The 17,507-nt window shown below is 38.8% G+C and overlaps 2 protein-coding genes across 2 annotated transcripts in view; one reads left to right on the top strand and one right to left on the bottom strand.

Annotated features, from left to right (window-relative positions):
- The window catches only part of LOC121546152 (solute carrier family 25 member 33), a 35,259-nt gene extending 32,772 nt beyond the window's left edge, over positions 1-2,487 (top strand). The window contains exons 6-7 of the mRNA XM_041857197.2: positions 400-680; positions 1,351-2,487. Coding sequence (XP_041713131.2) covers positions 400-680; positions 1,351-1,553 — 484 coding nt within the window. The 3' untranslated portion in view covers positions 1,554-2,487. The remainder of the gene's footprint in view (positions 1-399; positions 681-1,350) is intronic.
- Positions 2,488-4,930: 2,443 nt separating this feature from the next.
- On the bottom strand, positions 4,931-15,831 carry LOC121546818. The gene is made up of 14 exons (XM_041858068.1): positions 15,794-15,831; positions 15,633-15,700; positions 13,805-13,864; positions 11,792-11,872; positions 11,480-11,557; positions 11,359-11,403; positions 11,161-11,232; positions 9,569-9,646; positions 8,604-8,690; positions 7,000-7,038; positions 5,606-5,677; positions 5,409-5,441; positions 5,237-5,299; positions 4,931-5,159 (listed from the first exon to the last, which is right to left on the bottom strand). The coding sequence occupies exons 2-13, from the start codon at positions 15,673-15,675 to the stop codon at positions 5,247-5,249; spliced, it is 741 nt and encodes a 246-aa protein (XP_041714002.1). The 5' UTR covers positions 15,676-15,700; positions 15,794-15,831; the 3' UTR covers positions 4,931-5,159; positions 5,237-5,246.
- Between the last annotated feature and the right edge of the window lie 1,676 nt (positions 15,832-17,507).

The raw sequence follows: 17,507 nt of genomic DNA, 5'->3' as shown, positions 1-17,507 counted from the left end.
TCATGTGACCCTGACACCGCTAACCCTGGTCATGTGACCCTGACACCGCTAACCCTGGTCATGTGACCCTGACACCGCTAACCCTGGTCATGTGACCCTGACACCTCTAGCCCTGGTCATGGGACCCTGACACCTCTAGCCCTGGTCATGTGACCCTGACACCTCTAGTCCTGGTCATGTGACCCTGACACCTCTAGCCCTGGTCATGTACAATAGGGCACACCTTAGCAAACTGTAGCAAAAAAAAGTATTTCTTATTGGATCAAATAGTACCTCCGTGTTTCACTCTGTTATGGACAGTTTTCTTCCGTTTTCCACAAATTAAGTTCCTACTGGAAAAATGTTTTTCTTTCATTCTAATCTAAACTCCGATCATTTCTCTCTCTCTCTTTTCTCCAGGGCGCGAGGTGAGAAGAAGATGAACGCGCTGCAGTGTGCCCGTTACGTTTACAAGACTGAGGGCGTGAGAGGTTTCTACCGGGGGCTGACGGCGTCCTACGCTGGCATCTCCGAGACCATGATCTGTTTCCTGATCTACGAGACGCTGAAGAAACGCCTGAACGAAGCGCGCTTCACGTCGCCAAACAGCGACACAGAAAAAGGGGCGTCGGACTTCCTAGGCCTGATGATGGCAGCTGCTTTCGCTAAGGGCTGTGCTTCCTGCATAGCCTACCCACACGGTAAGCATGGGGTTAATGGGTATTAAATACATTTTAAAATGTTGGGATATTAACTTGTCATACCACACCTCAACGACCAAAATGCACATTGACGTAGGAGGCCAATCCACAGCCGTCTACGTCTACTGTGGAATAACACATCATGACTCATTATTAAAGGAGCAATATGTAGAAATCACCTGGTTGCTAAAATTCTATCATGTTCGCCTAATTTCAGTTTGTGACAAAACAAGGAATGGAGAGTGTAGAGAATCATTGTAAAATCTAAACCCCTGTGAAATCTCTTTTCAATAACCCAAAACATCACATTTTCAGCTGTTTGAAGCCGGTGTACAAAACTGAAACTAAAGACTCAAAAGCTTAACTTCAGAACGGGAAGGATAGAAATAGCGCACATAGAATGGATCTACCGCTTATCAGACTTGCTTTCAATGAGAATGACAGATCTATAACTCACATTTCTTTGTGAATTTGGTTGGGTCGCCCAGAAAGCTACAGTACTTGACCTTTTTGACTGAGCAGCCTTTAGATAAAACTGGACTTCACAAAAAGTCCACACATTCCTTCCATCTTTGGTCAAATACTCTGTAAACTGCATTCAAAATCCCTTTCTATCTCTTAACGCGTCTTTCTTCATTTCTCCCCCTCTATCTATCCTTCCCTTCATCAGAGGTGATTCGGACAAGGCTGCGAGAAGAGGGCAGCAAATACCAGTACTTCTTCCAGACGGCACGGTTGGTTGCAGTGGAGGAGGGCTACGCTGCTTTTTACAGAGGACTCGTTCCACAGCTTATCAGACAGATCCCCAACACAGCCATCGTCCTCTCCACCTATGAACTCATTGTCCACCTGATGGGAGACTCCTCGCAGTGACCAATGACGTCAACTTGTTTTGGTCGGCCCATCCAAGATGGAAGTTATACCCCAAGGCACGTTGGGCGTAGAAAAAGAGACAATCGTGAAATGTTGTGGACAGACGGATATAGAGACTGTTGGTTTCTCTTGAGGGAATTTGAAAGCAGGTTTTACTGTTATCCAAAGACCTGAACCTCTATTTAGTGCACTACTTTTGACCAGGGTAGGGCCCAGAAGTAGTGCACTAAATAGGGAATAGGGTGGCATTTGGGACTCTCACTTATTTTTTTTATTTTAATGGAGGTATGTTAAGGTGTTCAGAAGAATTTACGCTCTCAAGAATTGTGGTACTTTATGACAGGACAATTCTAGCCTGAGTCCCAGATTGGTTTGTGCTGTATTGCCAACTCCATTGCTGTCGTTTTTTGAGTTATGAGTTATGAGGCATCACGACACAAACGGATCTGGGAATCAGGCTAGGACAACTCCATATCTGAGGAGAACTTTAGTTTCTGTTAGCATACAAGGTAAACAGGTCATCTGAATAGAAGAGCACTGTTAAACTAAATTATTTAATGTATTTTTATTGTTATCACTGTTTCTCTGATGCTTATCCGTGTTGAACGTCCAAAGATCCACCACTGTCTTTGGCTACAGGTTATTTCATTTTACGCTAATGAAGGGAAATAAGGTGAAGGCAAAGCTAGAGTTGTTACTTGCCAGACAAGTGTGTTAGTCATCATGATAGTTCCTGTTTATTCATTCACTAGTGCATGGTGATTTTGAAGTTTAATAGAATTATCACTGAGTAATGTATCATACTATTTTCCATGACAAATACAGGTTAATCTGTATATTGTGTTTGTTAAAGAACATGGTCACCTTTTTACAATATAATGACAACGTGAATGCTTATTTGACTTAGTGGCTCAATAAAATCGCATCAATAAGTGTTCGGTTCATTGTTTCAAATGGTGTCGTTCTACCCGTAAAACGACAGTAATCTGGTTGGAAAAGATGGACTGGATGTAATGGTTTCGTGGTGTTCTGTATTTCACTTGGTGGTATACAGTAATAGGTGCTGAAAATGTCAACTGGATGTCCTCACAGTCTCTCACTTCACACTCTCAGTACAAAACTACACGTACATAATGTTTTCACTATGCCAGACTGAGATTATTACAATAGTGTACTTTGTGTACAGTAGTATTTTTGAAGGGTACATATTAGTGATAGTCTATTAACCCTTACCAAATACAGTTTATCTGATTACCATAACATCCTCTTAACAACTTGCATCAACATTGTTTGGAGTGGACTGTGGACAGTAAAATACTGTGGACACTAGGGGTGTAACGATTCGTTTTAACAACGATTCGATTTGTATCACGATTCGTGGTTGTCGATACGATTCAAGGACGATATTGGTTCATTTAGAACGATACGATCCGAAACGATTCAGTGACTTGAAATCGATTCAGTAACCTTTTAGCCAAAAATTCAACCAGTGTGACTGAAATAAATACCTGGATACTGGACAGTGCAGGTGAAGTTTCCTAGATTCCTGTTTCTTGTAAGGACCGCAATGGTGGCTTGATAATTTCTCGCTCGTCGGCTTCTCCTCTGTCGTCCGCCATGCTATGTTTTGTTGTCTTTGCGCCTTTGCGCTGCTGCTGGCGCGGGGCGATGACGTCACGGATAGGCAGACTGAATCGAGTAATGTTTAAAGCCTTTATCATTAAAAGTGCTAAGAAAAAACATCCATATAAAGTATGACGTGCTTAAATCCAATGGGTTATTTCCTAGTATCGATACAATCGATTTATTACATTTTAAAACGATGTTAGATTGATATATGTTGTCCAAAAGGCCAACTCGCCGAGCACAAATCGATGTAGTTGGATCATAGGAATATAAATCGATACATCGATGTAGTAGATGGATCGTTACACCCCTAGTGGACACTGAAATACTGTGAACACTAAAATACTGTGGACACTGTATAATACTGTGAACACTAAAATACTGTGGACACTGTAGAATAATGTGAACACTGTAAAATACTGTGGACACTGTACAATAATGTGAACACTAAAATACTGTGGACACTGTAGAATAATGTGAACACTGTAAAATACTGTGGACACATTAGAATACTGTGAACACTAAAACACTAATACTGTGAACACTAAAATACTGTGAGCACTGTAAAATACTGTGGACACTAGAGTACAGTGGACAGTGTAAAATGCTGTGGACACTGTAAAATACTGTGAACACTAAAATACTGTGGACACTGTAGAATCATGTGAACACTACAATACTGTGGACTCCGTAGAATACTATGAACACTAAAATACTGTGGACATTGTAAAATATTGTGGACACTAAAATACAGTGAACACTGTAATACACTGACACTAGAAAACTGTGAACACTAAAATACTGTGGACACTCTAAAATACTGTAGACACTATAGAATACTGTGGACACTAAAATACTGTGGACACTGTAAAATACTGTGAACACTAAAATACTGTGGACACTGTAGAATAATGTGAACACTAAAATACTGTGGACACTGTACAATAATGTGAACACTAAAATACTGTGGACACATTAGAATACTGTGAACACAAACACTGTTGACACTAGAATACTGTGAACACTAAAATACTGTGGGAACTGTAAAATACTGTGGACACTACAATACTGTGGACTCCGTAGAATACTATGAACACTAAAATACTGTGGACACTGTAAAATATTGTGGACACTAGAATACTGTGAACACTGTAATACACTGTTGACAATAGAACACTGTGAACACTAAAATACTGTGAACACTAAAATACCGTGGACACTGTAAAATACTGTAGACACTATAGAATACTGTGGACACTAAAATACTGTGAACATTAAAATACTGTGGACACTGTAGAATCATGTGAACACTACAATACTGTGGACTCCGTAGAATACTATTGAACACTAAAATACTGTGGACACTGTAAAATATTGTGGACACTAGAATACTGTGAACACTGTAATACACTGTTGACAATAGAACACTGTGAACACTAAAATACTGTGAACACTAAAATACCGTGGACACTGTAAAATACTGTAGACACTATAGAATAATGTGGACACTAAAATACTGTGAACATTAAAATACTGTGGACACTAGAATACTGTGGACACTGTAAAATACTGTGGACACTAAAATACTGTGGACAATGTAAAATACTGTGGACACTTAAATACAGTGGGTTGCAAACTCAGTCTTTTCCCCACTAAAAGATAATTAAAGGTCAAATGCTGTAAAGTCATGTAAAGTGTTTATGTTGAGGATTTGTAATACAATCCCATTGCACCCAAAGTTGAACATATAATTGTGATTTATAATATGTTTATTCATTGTGTATCAGTGCATGTAATAAAATACCATTTTAAAAGATACATTTTAAAAAGATAAACAAGAACGAATAAAATAATGATCTTCAAGGCATAATCAAACTTTTAGCGTTCATGGGTGATTAATTAAAAATACTTCATTCAGTTTTTCTAGGGTTTCCACGGTTCAGCTGTTGCTTTGGAAATCTGCAAATGCATAACTTTCCCCTAAAACCAAGTAAGAAAAACAAATGAATACATTGACAAGGAAAATGTAACAATTTCCTCATCAGAAAGGGTATTACCTCGTACAAGTTAGCATTTAGCTGTTGCAGTAATCACACCGTGGATTGAACAGACGAGGAAGTCTTGAGGGGAAAAAAAGATTTAGGGGGTAGGTTTAGGGGCGAGGGAAATTCTGTTAAGCTAAATATTAACTTATCATGCACAGGCCAAGTTTGTTTTTTAATGACTTACCTTTGTACTGGCGTTTCCTCTTTGGTGATGAAGCTAGATTAAACCAGAGTAAAATCAGACAGCATTTAATTACAGACAGACAAATGGTATTTATACTACTTCTCTTGAAACAGTAGAAACATCTCCCCCTCTTCCGGGCCTTCATTTCTAGCCATCTTCATGTATTTTTTTTTTTTTTTTTACACTATAGTACTTACCGAAAAGATAATCAAAGAGTCCTTTACACCAGTCCCAGTTTTTCATAGGTTTGCTCATGCATGTCATATAACCTACCACAAAGAGAGGGAAATATACAGTGGGGACAACAAGTATTTGATACACTGCCGATTTTGCAGGTTTTCCTACTTACAAAGCATGTAGAGGTCTGTCATTTTTTATCATAGGTAGTACACTTCAACTGTGAGAGACGGAATCTAAAACAAAAATCCAGAAATGCAAATTAATTACTTAAAAATCATACAATGTGATTTTCTGGATTTTTGTTTTAGATTCCGCCTCTCACAGTTGAAGTGTACCTATGATAAAAATGATAGACCTCTACATGCTTTGTAAGTAGGAAAACCTGCAAAATCAGCAGTGTATCAAATACTTGTTGTCCCCACTGTAGCTGATTCCACCCTTGGTAAGAGACAACTTAAATGTGAAAATTAATGCATCATAATTACAAGTGATGAAGTGACACAACTATCAATAATAGTAATAGTTGAAAACTTTAACTGATATCACAGTGTAGACTTAAGTAAATGTAATATTAAAAACTTGAACTAATACAGTGTAGACTTAAGTAAATGTAATATTAAAAACTTGAACTAATACAGTGTAGACTTAAGTAAATGTAATATTAAAAACTTGAACTAATACAGTGTAGACTTAAGTAAATGTAATATTAAAAACTTGAACTAATACAGTGTAGACTTAAAATAAATACACTGAGTGTACAAAACATTAGGAACACCTTCCTAATATTGAGTTGCACACCCCTTTTGTCCTCAGAACAGCCTAAATTTGTCAGGGCATGGATTCTACAAGCAGGGCCGGGTTAATGCAGCGGCTTACCGGGGATGAAGCCCCTGGGCTCAGGCCCCTGAGGCGCCGTGTCGAAAGCGGGTCCACAGCGACGCTGACCCACGTTGACTCCAATGCTTCCCACACAGTTGTGTCAAGTTGGCTGGATGTCCTTTGGGTGGTGGACCGTTCTTGATACACACGGGAAACTGCCGAGCGTGAAAAACCCAACAGCGTTGCTGTTCTTGACACACTCAAACCGGTGCGCCTGGCACCTACTACCAAAACCCTGTTCAAAGGAACTTCAATATTTTGTCTTGCCAATTCACCCTCTGAATGGCACACATACACAATCCATGTCTCAGTTGTCTCAAGGCTTAAAAATCCTTCTTTAACCTGTCTCCTCCCCTTTCATCTACACTGATTGAAGTGGATTTAACAAGTGACATCAATAAGGGATCATAGCTTTCACCTGGATTCAACAGGTCAGTCAATGTCATGGAAAGAGCTAATGTGTTCCTAATGTTTTGTACACAACGTAGACTTAAGTAAATACAATGATTACGAAGAATGTAATTTTACTTACGAAACGTATTGTCCTTCATCTCTCTCTCCGCCCTTTTTTCTGTTGAGAAAAGAGCATGAAATGGTGGGTCAATATACAGTAAGTAACTCAGTCATCTTACAATCAGACAGAAACAAACGTCAACTCAAAAGAAGGATCAAACAATCCATGTAATTATGTATAGGGGAATCTACAGCGCCTTCAGAATGTATTCACACCCCTTGACTTAGTCCACATTTTGTTGTGTTACAGCCTGAATTTAAAATGGATTGAACACAATATCCCATCATGTCAAAGTGGAATTATGTTTTTCGATATTTTTACAAATTAATTGAACATTTAAAGCTGAGATGTCTTTAGTCAATAAGTATTCAACCCCTTTGTTATGGCAAGCCTACATAAGTTCAGGAGTAAAAATTAGCTTAACAAGTTACATAATAAGTTGCATGGACTCACTAATAATAGTGTTTAACATGATTTTTTAATGACTACCTCATCTCTGTACCCCACACATACAATTATCTACTGTATGAGGTCCCTCAGTCAAGCATTGAATTTCAAACACAGATTCAACCACAAAGACCAGGGAGGTTTTCCAATGCCTCGTAAAGAAGGGAACATATTGGTAAATTGGTAAAAAATGTATTTAAAAAAGCTGACATTGAATATCCCTTTGAGCATGGTGAAGTTATTAATTACACTTTGGATGGTGTATCAATACACCCAGTCACTACAACGATACAGGTGTCCTTCCTAACTCAGTTGCCGGAGAGGAAGGAAACCACTCAGGGATTTCACCATGACACCAATGGTGATTTTAAAACAGTTACAGAGTTTAATGGCTGAGATAGGAGAAAACTGAAGATGGATCAACAACATTGTAGTTACTCCACAATACTAACCTAAATGACAGAGTGAAAAGAAGGAAGCCTGTACCACTCTCCATATTTTCAAGCATAGTGGTGGCTGCATCATGTTATGTGTATGTTTGTAATCGGGATAAAAATGAACGGAATGGAGCTAAGTACAGGGAAAATCCTAGAGGAAAACCTGGTTCAGTCTGCTTTCCACCAGACACTGGGAGATTAATTCACCTTTCAGCAGGACAATAACCTAAAACACAAGGCCAAATCCACACTGGAGTTGCTTACCAATAAGACAGTGAATGTTCCTGAGTGGCCGAGTTACAGTTTTGACTTAAATCTACTTGAAAATCTATGGCAAGACCTGAAAATGATTGTCTTTAAATAATCAACATCCAATTTGACAGAGCTTGAAGAATTTTTAAAAGAATAATGGGCAAATGTTGCACAATCCAGGTGTGGAAAGCTCTTAGAGACTTACACAGGAAGACTCACAGCTGTAATCGCTGCCAAAGGTGCTTCTACAAATGTCTAAAAACATGTTTTCACTTTGTCATTATGGGGTATTGTGTGTAGATGGGTGAGAAAAAAATCTATGTAATCCATTTTGAATTCAGGCTGTAACAACAACACAATGTGGAACAAGTCAAGGGGTATGAATGGTTTCTGAAGGCACTGTACATGAACATTTCCTATATGTGCATGTATGTAAACATTGTTGAATACAATGTAGTGATATAAGTGATAGGATATCTGCCTTACTCATTTCCTTGATGTAGTTGTCATCTAGCTGACCAAAGCAGCTTACCATTCCTTTCAGAGCATGGGAGAGCCAACAGCTCACAAGGACTGAAAAGAGGGAATACATAGCAATCAGATTTTGCTGATGAGAAAATTATAGAATATCTTGTTGTCTAAGTACTCATAGAATACATTGTTGTCTAAGTACTTATAGAATACCTTCTTGTCTAAGTACTCAAATAATACATTGTTGTCTAAGTAATCATAGAATACCTTGTTGTCTAAGTACTCATAGAATACATTGTTGTCTAAGTACTTATAGAATACCTTCTTGTCTAAGTACTCATAGAATATCTTGTCTAAGTACTTATAGAATATATTGTTGTCTAAGTACTTATAGAATACCTTGTTGTCTAAATACTCATAGAATCCCTTGTTGTCTAAGTACTTATAGAATACATTGTTGTCTAAGTACTTATAGAATACCTTCTTGTCTAAGTACTCATAGAATATCTTGTCTATGTACTTATAGAATATATTGTTGTCTAAGTACTTATAGAATATCTTGTTGTCTAAGTACTTATAGAATACCTTGTTGTCTAAGTACTTATTGAATACCTTGTTGTCTAAGTACTTATAGAATATCTTGTTGTCTAAGTACTTACAGAATATCTTGTTGTCTAAGTACTTATAGAATATATTGTTGTCTAAGTACTCATAGAATACATTGTTGTCTAAGTACTTATAGAATACCTTCTTGTCTAAGTACTCATAGAATACCTTGTTGTCTAAGTACTTATAGAATATCTTGTTGTCTAAGTACTTACAGAATACCTTGTTGTCTAAGTACTAATTTTCACATTTCTCTTCAGCAACTTGCTAAATATCAGGCTGATGGAATTTAAAACTGTATGGATGAATCAACACCACACCACCCTAGAAATGAGGTAAAACATAACATTTGAACTATCGATAATAATTCTGACCTGGATCATCGAAGATCAATGCAAACAACGGGGTAATGAACGGCTGTGCCTTATCAATGAATCTGTCCATAAAACAACCTGCAAGAGAAAGACTGACTTAAATCAACGATCACCTCTGCAAATATAGAGTACAAAAACACACTTAACAATAGATACAGTATACTGTATACACACAGATAATCACTCAAAAACAGATACAGTAGATATATATATATATATATATATATATATATACACACACACAAAGACCATCACATAACAACAGATAGTCGGTATATACTGTGTATATATATATATATATATATATATATATATATATATATATATATATATATATATATACAGTACCAGTCAAAAGTTTGGACACACCTACTCATTCAAGGGTTTTTCTTTATTTTTACTGTTTTCTACATTCAGAGGGGACTGTGTGAATCAGGCCTTCATGGTCGATTTGCTACAAAGAAACCACTACTAAAGGACATCAATAATAAGAAGAGAACTGCTTGGGCCAAGAAACACGAGCAATGGACATTAGACCAGTGGAAATTCTATAAGTCCTTTGGTCTAGAGTCCAAATTGGAGATTTTGGGTTCCAACTGGCATGTCTTTGTGAGACGCGGTGTGGGTGAACGGATGATCTCCGCATGTGTGGTTCCCACCATGAAGCATGGAGGAGGAGGTGTGATGGTGTGGGGGTGCTTTGCTGGTGACACTGTCTGTGATTTATTTAGAATTCGAGGCACACTTAACCAGCATGGGTACCACAGCATTCTGCAGCGATTCGCCATCCCATCTGGTTTGCGCTTAGTGGGACTATCATTTGTTTTTCAACAGGACAACGACCCAACACACCTCCAGGCTGTGTAAGGGCTTTTTGACCAAGAAGGAGAGTGATGGAGTGCTGCATCAGATGACCTTACCTCCAAAATCACCCAACCTCAACCCAATTGAGATGGTTTGGGATGAGTTGGACCGCAGAGTGAAGGAAAAGCAGCCAACAAGTGCTCAGCATATGTGGGAACTCCTTCAAGACGGTTGGAAAAGCATTCCACGTGAAGCTGGTTGAGTGAATGCCAAGAGTGTGCAAAGCTGTCATCAAGGCAAAGGGTGGCTACTTTGAAGAATCTTAAAATACATTTTGATTTGTTTAACACTTTTTTGGTTACTACATGATTCCATATGTGTTATTTCATAGTTTTGATGTCTTCACTATTATTCTACAAGATAGAAAATAGTAAAAAATAAAGAAAAACCCTTGAATGAGTAGGTGTGTCCAAACTTTTGACTGGTACTGTATATATATATATACACACAGACCATCACATAACAATAGATACAGTCGATATATGGTCCTCTGTAGCTCAGCTGGTAGAGCACGGCGCTTGCAACGCCAGGGTAGTGGATTCGATCCCCGGGACCACCCATACACAAAGATGTATGCACGCATGACTGTAAGTCGCTTTGGATAAAAGCGTCTGCTAAATGGCATGTTATTATTATTATTATACACACCATCACATAAGGTATACACACTCAGCCACACATTTTATTAACCATCAAAATACTGTAATGACTGTTGGATATTGCCTCACCACTGACTTTGGAGTCCGTTGTCTCAAGCCAGCATTGAAGATATGCATCTGTCATTTCAGCCATGAGTAGCTCTACCGTTGACACAAACAGAGAACTCATTCAATGGAAGTTATTTACATCCCCCCTATAGTTTATAATCATTTATTTCCCTGTCTTAAAATACCCATTGTCATTATAATGAAAATATTGATACATACCGGCATTTGGTTGGACAATTGAGGAAGCTCGTGGAAATTGTGCCACTAGAAAACCCAGTGCTCATAATTAGATGGAATCATTACAATGTAATAATACTAAACTGTAATGAACTTAACTCACATAACAGAGGCAGGTACTGTTGGATGAACTGATCTACACAGCGGTTGGTAATTTTCCTACACATGCGGACAACACAACCTGCAACAAAAACAGGTTGGTTACCAGTAATAATGATTGAAAAGGCCCCAAAGACATCAGTTTTGATTTTTGGGGAAAATATTATAATATATTGTGTATCATTGTTTTGATATTGCATGATGGAAAGTATTTGAGGCGGACGTACATACTTTATGATATATAACATCTCAAGATGATCTAATCCGTGATGTATTAATGTATTATAACTAAGACACCTGGCATTGTCCTCCTTACCCTTGAGATGTTCTGTGGGGGCCTGTCCATGTGCGTCCATGCAGGCATTGATACTCCTGGCACATGTCGTTTTCACACAGCCTGAAATATATATGAACAGGTTGATGACAACGCAATATAATTAAACCAGCATACAGTGAGGGAAAAAAGTATTTGATCCCCTGCTGATATTGTACGTTTGCCCACTGACAAAGAAATTATCAGTCTATAATTTTAATGGTAGGTTTATTTGAACAGTGAGAGACAGAATAACAACATAAAAATCCAGAAAAACACGTGTCAAAAATGTTATAAATTGATTTGCATTTTAATTAGGGAAATAAGTATTTGACCCCTCTGCAAAACATGACTTAGTACTTGGTGGCAAAATCCTTGTTGGCAATCACAGAGGTCAGATGTTTCTTGTAGTTGGCCACCAGGTTTGCACACATCTCAGGAGGGATTTTGTCCCACTCCTCTTTGCAGATCTTCTCCAAGTCATTAACGTTTCGAGCCTGACGTTTGGCAACTCAAACCTTCAGCTCCCTCCACAGATTTTCTATGGGATTAAGGTCTGGAGACTGGCTAGGCCACTCCAGGACCTTAATGTGCTACTTCTTGAGCCACTCCTTTGTTGCCTTGGCTGTGTGTTTTGGGTCATTGTCATTCTGGAATACCCATCCATGACCCATTTTTAATGCCCTGGCTGACGGAAGGAGGTTCTCACCCAAGATTTGACGGTACATGGCCCCGTCCATCGTCCCTTTGATGCGGTGAAGTTGTCCTGTCCCCTTAGCAGAAAAACACCCCCAAAGCATAATGTTTCCACCTACATGTTTGATGGTGGGGATGGTGTTCTTGGGGTCATAGGCAGCATTCCTCCTCCTCCAAACACGGCAAGTTGAGTTGATGCCAAAGAGCTCCATTTTGGTCTCATCTGACCACAACACTGACCCAGTTCTCCTCTGAATCATTCAGATGTTCATTGGAAAGCTTCAGACGGCCTTGTATATGTGCTTTCTTGAGCAGGGGGACCTTGCGGGCGCTGCAGTATTTCAGTCCTTCACGGCGTAGTGTGTTACCAATTGTTTTCTTGGTGACTATGGTCCCAGCTGCCTTGAGATCATTGACAAGATCCTCCCATGTAGTTCTGGGCTGATTCCTCACCGTTCTCATGATCATTGCAACTCCACGAGGTGCGATCTTGCATGGAGCCCCAGGCCGAGGGAGATTGACAGTTATTTTGTGTTTCTTCCATTTGCGAATAATCGCACCAACTGTTGTCACCTTCTTACCAAGCTGCTTGGCGATGGTCTTGTAGCCCATTCCAGCCTTGTGTAGGTATACAATCTTGTCCCTGACATCCTTGGAGAGCTCTTTGGTCTTGGCCATGGTGGAGAGTTTGGAATCTGATTGATTGATTGCTTCTGTGGACAGGTGTCTTTTATACAGGTAACAAGCTGAGATTTGGAGCACTCCCTTTAAGAGTGTGCTCCTAATCTCAGCTCGTTACCTGTATAAAAGACACCTGGGAGCCAGAAATCTTTCTGATTGAGAGGGGGTCAAATACTTATTTCCCTCATTAAAATGCAAATCAATTTATAACATTTTTGACATGCGTTTTTCTGGATTTTTCTCTCACTGTTCAAATAAACCTACCATTAAAATTATAGACTGATCATTTCTTTGTCAGTGGGCAAACGTACAAAATCAGCAGGGGATCAAATAATTTTTTCCCTCACTGTATGCTTTAGTGTACATGGAATAATATGGATAGCCTGGTAGCACATTTGTGGTCCTCCGGAGCTCAATTGGTAGAGCACGGCGCTTGTAACGCCAGGGTAGTGGGTTCGATCCCCGGGACCACCCATACGTAAAAATTTATGCACACATGACTGTAAGTCGCTTTGGATAAAAGCGTCTACTAACTGGCATATTATTTGTTTTGTGCTCATGCCAACTCCATTGTGATCACTGTCATGCCAAACATCAGAAACAGACTGGCACTCATCCAATAATGATAACGTGGTTTACCGGTTATATCAGAATGGAGTCCTGGAAACTCTATAGTTCCACAGTCACCTGGAAGCCCAGCTAGAGAAGGAATGAGAGAGTGAGTGAAACATGCGCGCCTGCCTCAATAATGTGTTTGTTAGATATGTAACATGGTAATAACTTTCATGATAATTTCTCTTTCACTTTCGAATGACAGCAGAGCGATTTAATGCTGTTTGAGATGGCAAAGTAACACAGTCCAAACCTCAACCACATAAAAGCTAATGTTTCTCCATGTGTATTATCCACCACACCTTAGAGTGACGCTATGTGAGGACAAACAAAATGAACGGATGGTTTCGATACAGATACAATAGATAAAGCTGTTAAGCCAAATGTTACATTGTAATCACTGTAATAGCCTTATGCACAATACCATTAGAGTAAAAGTGGAATTACCACAGAGTTAAAGGAGAATTACCACAGAGTAAAAATGGAATTACCACAGAGTAAAAGTGGAATTATCACAGAGTTAAAGGAGAATTACCACAGAGTAAAAGGAGAATTACCACAGAGTAAAAGTGGAATTACCACAGAGTTAAAGGAGAATTACCACAGAGTTAAAGGAGAATTACCACAGAGTTAAAGGAGAATTACCACAGAGTAAAAGTGGAATTACCACAGAGTTAAAGGAGAATTACCACAGAGTTAAAGGAGAATTACCACAGAGTAAAAGGAGAATTACCACAGAGTAAAAATGGAATTACCACAGAGTAAAAGTGGAATTATCACAGAGTTAAAGGAGAATTACCACAGAGTAAAAGGAGAATTACCACAGAGTTAAAGGAGAATTACCACAGAGTAAAAGTGGAATTACCACAGAGTAAAAGGAGAATTACCACAGAGTTAAAGGAGAATTACCACAGAGTAAAAGGAGAATTACCACAGAGTAAAAGTGGAATTACCACAGAGTAAAAGTGGAATTACCACAGAGTTAAAGGAGAATTACCACAGAGTAAAAGGAGAATTACCACAGAGTAAAAATGGAATTACCACAGAGTAAAAGTGGAATTATCACAGAGTTAAAGGAGAATTACCACAGAGTAAAAGGAGAATTACCACAGAGTAAAAGTGGAATTACCACAGAGTTAAAGGAGAATTACCACAGAGTTAAAGGAGAATTACCACAGAGTTAAAGGAGAATTACCACAGAGTAAAAGTGGAATTACCACAGAGTTAAAGGAGAATTACCACAGAGTTAAAGGAGAATTACCACAGAGTAAAAGGAGAATTACCACAGAGTAAAAATGGAATTACCACAGAGTAAAAGTGGAATTATCACAGAGTTAAAGGAGAATTACCACAGAGTAAAAGGAGAATTACCACAGAGTTAAAGGAGAATTACCACAGAGTAAAAGTGGAATTACCACAGAGTAAAAGGAGAATTACCACAGAGTTAAAGGAGAATTACCACAGAGTAAAAGGAGAATTACCACAGAGTAAAAGTGGAATTACCACAGAGTAAAAGTGGAATTATCACAGAGTTAAAGGAGAATTACCACAGAGTAAAAGGAGAATTACCACAGAGTTAAAGGAGAATTACCACAGAGTAAAAATGGAATTACCACAGAGTAAAAGTGGAATTACCACAGAGTAAAAGGAGAATTACCACAGAGTAAAAATGGAATTACCACAGAGTAAAAGTGGAATTATCACAGAGTTAAAGGAGAATTACCACAGAGTTAAAGGAGAATTACCACAGAGTAAAAGTGGAATTACCACAGAGTAAAAGGAGAATTATCACAGAGTAAAAGGAGAATTACCACAGAGTAAAAGTGGAATTAACACAGAGTAAAAGGAGAATTACCACAGAGTAAAAGGAGAATGGTCGTAAGAGTCTCTCTCTGCATGGTTTCACTCAAGTCTGCTCTCAACCTGTTCACATTTAACAGAAATAAATAGACTATTAAAATACGAGAATATCTCTAAAAACCTAGAGAAAATGCAGAGACGTTTAGAAATTAATACCTGATTCAGCCCCTGAAAGTCAGTGTGGTGCGTTGAAAAGTGAAAGCGCATATGAGGCATTTGGTTTCAGTTATGAATTTACGACTGCGAATGCTGTGGTCATTTGACTATACAAGCCATTTTCTGCCATTGACTCATATATTCAGATGAATTACTGGGATTACAAAGCTCTTTCAGTGATTGGTGGGGGACTGTCTGTATTATTATTATTATTATTATTATTATTATTATTATTATAAAGGGCCAGCAAGAATGTTTCTTCTCCTAAGATATTTTTCATCCATCAATATGGCTATCCTACCTACAGTACCTGCACACAGGTCATTGCTTTCTCTCAAAGATGGGCTACTTTCCTGTGCAATGGTTAATCCCACTGAGGTTACACTGAGTATACCAAACATTAGGAAGAAGTTCCTAATATTAAGTTGCACCCCCCCATTTTGCCCTGAGAACAGCTTCAATTCATCAGGGCATGGGGCTCTACAAGGTGTTCAAATCAAATCGTATTGGTCACATACTCATATTTTGCAGATGTTATTGCGGGTGTAACGAAATGTGTTGTAAGTGTTCCACAGGGATGCTGGCCCATGTTGACTCCAATGCTTCCCACAGGGATGCTGGCCCATGTTGACTCCAATGCTTCCCACAGGGATGCTGGCCCATGTTGACTCCAATGCTTCCCACAGGGATGCTGGCCCCATGTTGACTCCAATGCTTCCCACAGGGATGCTGGCCCCATGTTGACTCCAATGCTTCCCACACAGTTGTGTCAAGTTGGCTGGATGTCCTTTGGGTGGTGGACCATTCTTAATACACATGGGAAACCATTGAATGTGAAAAACCCAGCAGCGTTGCAGTTCTTGACACAAACCGGTGCGCCTGGCACCTACTACCAAAACCCTGTTCAAAGGCACTTAAATATTTTGTCTTGCCCATTCACCCTCTGAATGGCACACATACCCAATCCATGTCTCAATTGTCTCAAGGCTTTAAAATCCTTCTTTAACCTGTCTCCTCCCCTTCATCTACACTGATTGAAGTGGATTTAACAAGTGACATCAATAAGGGATCATAGCTTTCACCTGGATTCACCTGGTCAGTCTATGTCATGGAAAGAGCAGGTGTTCCTAATATTTTGTACACTCAGTATATACTGTAGGTTCATCCACGGACATACAGTATGATATTGATACATTGTAGCAGAGTAGCTGGTGGTGAATGAGTGACCTCTGTCTGTGGGATGGAAGGATGGTCACACTTCTTTTTATTTTTTTGTGGGATGGTCATTGGGTGTATTCATTACTCATTGCAACAGAAAACAATTACCATTTAAGAACCAAACAGAAGTAAACAGAACAAACGGAACTAAACGGGGAGGGACCTACATAAATTTGTCCAATAGAAAATCTCATTTCCGTTGCAAAACGTTTTTCGTTTGCAACAGACAAAACATTTTGCAACATAATCGGCGTAATGAATAGACCCATCGTCACAAGTCAGAGAAAAACATTCAATTCAATTCAAAGGGCTTTATTGGAATGGGAAACATATGTTTACATTGCCAAAGCAAATTAAATAGATAAATAAACTAAAGTGAAATAAACAATCAGAAATGAACAGTAAACATTACACTCACAAAAGTTTAAAAGGAATAGAGACATTTCAAATGTCATGTTATGGCTATATATAGAGTCTTTTAACAATGTGAAAATAA

Source organism: Coregonus clupeaformis, chromosome 30, assembly GCF_020615455.1.
Source record: "Coregonus clupeaformis isolate EN_2021a chromosome 30, ASM2061545v1, whole genome shotgun sequence".
NCBI classification, from domain to species: domain Eukaryota; kingdom Metazoa; phylum Chordata; class Actinopteri; order Salmoniformes; family Salmonidae; genus Coregonus; species Coregonus clupeaformis.
This window is presented reverse-complemented; position numbering and strand designations above follow the sequence as displayed.